The sequence below is a fragment of the Vigna unguiculata genome, chromosome 2 (genome assembly GCF_037176805.1).
Source record: "Vigna unguiculata cultivar grain cowpea cultivar isolate G323 ecotype 2 chromosome 2, ASM3717680v1, whole genome shotgun sequence".
Taxonomy (NCBI): domain Eukaryota; kingdom Viridiplantae; phylum Streptophyta; class Magnoliopsida; order Fabales; family Fabaceae; genus Vigna; species Vigna unguiculata.
Genome location: NC_140793.1, coordinates 6,197,336 through 6,200,249, shown reverse-complemented (window position 1 = coordinate 6,200,249; position 2,914 = coordinate 6,197,336). Strand labels below are relative to the sequence as shown.

General features: G+C 28.8%; 1 protein-coding gene across 1 annotated transcript; it reads right to left on the bottom strand.

Annotated features, from left to right (window-relative positions):
• Nucleotides 1–917: 917 nt before the first annotated feature.
• Nucleotides 918–2,914, bottom strand: LOC146888273 (uncharacterized). The gene is made up of 5 exons (XM_085669769.1): nucleotides 2,781–2,914; nucleotides 1,946–2,066; nucleotides 1,565–1,744; nucleotides 1,401–1,478; nucleotides 918–1,335 (listed from the first exon to the last, which is right to left on the bottom strand). The coding sequence occupies exons 2-5, from the start codon at nucleotides 1,988–1,990 to the stop codon at nucleotides 1,045–1,047; spliced, it is 594 nt and encodes a 197-aa protein (XP_085525895.1). The 5' UTR covers nucleotides 1,991–2,066; nucleotides 2,781–2,914; the 3' UTR covers nucleotides 918–1,044.

Here is a 2,914-nt window from a genome sequence, read left to right as displayed (position 1 = left end):
TTATTTAAAAATGTATATTAAAAATAATATACATTTTTAATATAATAAAGAATTCAGAAAAAAAAATAATTTTAAAAGAATAAAAGATAATATTAAAAGTTAATAAATAGATATGAAAAGACTTGTAATTAAAACTAATTAATAAAAGAATAAAAGAAGTGTTTTTCAAAATCCAATGCGACTTAAAAAAATTTTAAAATTAATTTTGAGAAAGTATAAATAAATTTAAACAAATTACGAAGAAATGAACATTTTTTTAATAAATTAATAAATAAAAACAAATAAGAAGTTGACAGAGTAATAACACATAAAAATAATATAATAAAAGATTAAAATAAAAGATAACTAATTAATAAAAGAAGAAAACTTAATGATTAAGAAAAATAAAAATCAACTTTTATCCTTTAAATGAAAAGTTACAAATGTTTTTTGATTTGTTAATCAATCTGTTTGATAAAGGAATCATGGTTTTGAAAACATTAAATAATTTTTTTATGTTACGAAAACAATAATGTAGTTGAAAAATATACATAGATAAAAACTTAATGAATTTGATGTAGCTAGCATCATAATGTAGTTGACATTAAAAATAATATCAAAACTTCAACATTAGGCTAGCAATATATACTAAATTTTAAAAATAAGCATATACAACAAAATGTATATAAATTTAAAGAAATCTATTTAAAAAAGGAAAACAAATATTCAAAATAAAGGATTTTTTATAAACCAAAACAAAAGGAAAAACCTATGCTGAAATTAATTAATTTAATGTAGCTAGCATGATTATGGTGTTGACAATGTCAAATTATATCAACACACTTTGATTCAGCTAGCAAATTTTGAAACAAAAAATAGAGTACATAATTAAAAATAAGCATGAAATCTATTCATAATTAAATTAAAACATAGTTGAAGTAATATTGTTTGCAAAATAACAACCAAAGACAAACAGAAAATAATGGTCATGAGTACAAATACATAACAACAGCAAATGTTTTTCAAAAAATAACATAACAAACATAAAAATCCAAATAAAGTCTATCACTTTTCAATCTTTATATTCTTCTTCAACATCTTCACTGGAATCTTCTTGTTTTCTTGAACCATAGATCGACTTTGTCTTTTAAGTACTGGAACAGGTGGTTGAGTACCCAAATCAAGATTGTCCAGATGAGATGATTCTTTGCGGGTTAACTCATGAATTTGAACATCAATTACATTTTTATTTTTCAAGGATTCTTCGGGAGGAACATGGCTTGATACTATATTGTTCAAATCATCACTTAGAGTCTCAAGATCATTTGATTCTTCTGTGAATTTGATCAACAAATCCTAAAAAAAAAAGATTAGAATATACAACGCTTTACAAAATAAGTTAAATTGTAATCTTCAACTACCTCTGCAATGGAATCAGATGAGATTTGATTTGTTCGCTCATTTAATTTGGTTTCTTCTTCATTTGCAGAGTATAGATCCTAAAAATTGTATAAAATATTAATAATGATAAAATTTAAGAAAAAATTAGGCTAACACCTGAAAAAAATTAGAAAAATAAACTTACCAAAGACTTAATTTCAACATCAGAAAAGCTTTCAATTACTTTTTCATCCATGCAAACTTTTTTAACGCTGAATGATTGTTCAAATTTGGTATTATAATCATTCTTGCACTCAACTTTGAAGAGATAGGTCTTATCAATTAGGACTTCAAACTCTTTAGGCAAGTCTCCAGCAGCAGTGTTCTATTAAAAAAGCAATTAATAAAAATGATGTAAATTAATGTAAAACGATTACTGTACAACAATAATGAGTAAAATAAGTGGAAACGAAGTACCCAATATAGAATAGTAAATAATTGATTGTGAATTCATTTGAAAATTATACAAAACATTTAAGTTAAATGTCAACAATATAAGCAGAAATGATTAGATTATAAACTTAACCTTGTCTTGCAAGTCAAGAATGTCAGAGCATGATTTCTTCAACATTGCACTTGCATCACGATCAAATACAACAAAAGTTGTAGAATCCGTAGCATCAATTACACGAAGTTTCAGTTTAAACCTAAAAAAAACAATAAAGACATGATGTGACCCCAACAAGCCCAAACTCAAGTGCATCAACAAGCCCAAGCCCACATCAAGGCCCAATCACTAGAAGCATGATGAGAAAGATTCACATGGGCCTCTCACAAGATGATCAAGTCAATCATGGGCTTTTTACATTATTCACATGGGCTAAAGAAATCTCTAAAATATGAGATGATGCATGAAGGAAGTAGTATAGATTTAAAATTGGGCCATTGTTTAGGTCTTGTTTTTCTAGAATAATAAGTCAAACAATGTGTAGTTGAATTGATAAAATTGGGCTTGACTAAGCCCAATAGGAGATTTGGCCATGAGCTACCAAAGGTCAAAGGTAGACTAAGTGGAAGTCAACATTCCTTCCTACACCTCATGGATCATGCATCCCATGGAGCCAAGTCCACACTCCACCCATGTGCCTCCTTCATCCAAGGGCTAAGAGAGTGTCTTCTTTTCCAAGCCTTCATCCAAAGGCTAGGAAGATGCCTCCTTCTCCAAGCCACCATGCAAGGGTGATGATTAAAGCTTCTCCTCCAAGCTTAATCTAAGGGCCAAGAATTACTCTAGCTTTTAGGCTCACATATAAAAGCCAAAAGTAGACCATTTGTACATTTGAACTCTTGAAATTTCTAATAGAATGTTTGTGTTGAGATCACTCCACTCTTCTATTATTTTGAGAGCACACATGGCTAACCTTCTCCTTCATCTCCTCTAGCCACCTTCCATACCATAGCTCCACTTCTACTCTTCATCTTCACCAAAAACCTCCATTGCCTAGAGCTCTTCTTGCTCTTATCTTCATTTCCGCTGCATTTCATCTTCTTTTTG

Coding starts and splice junctions, on each gene's coding strand:
- LOC146888273 (XM_085669769.1), bottom strand. CDS start 1,990: ATGTTGAAGAAATCATGCTCTGACATTCTTGACTTGCAAGACAAG. Junction 1,745..1,945: donor TTCTTGACTTGCAAGACAAG/GTTAAGTTTATA, acceptor CTTTTTTAATAG/AACACTGCTGCTGGAGACTT. Junction 1,336..1,400: donor CATCTGATTCCATTGCAGAG/GTAGTTGAAGAT, acceptor TTTTTTTTTTAG/GATTTGTTGATCAAATTCAC.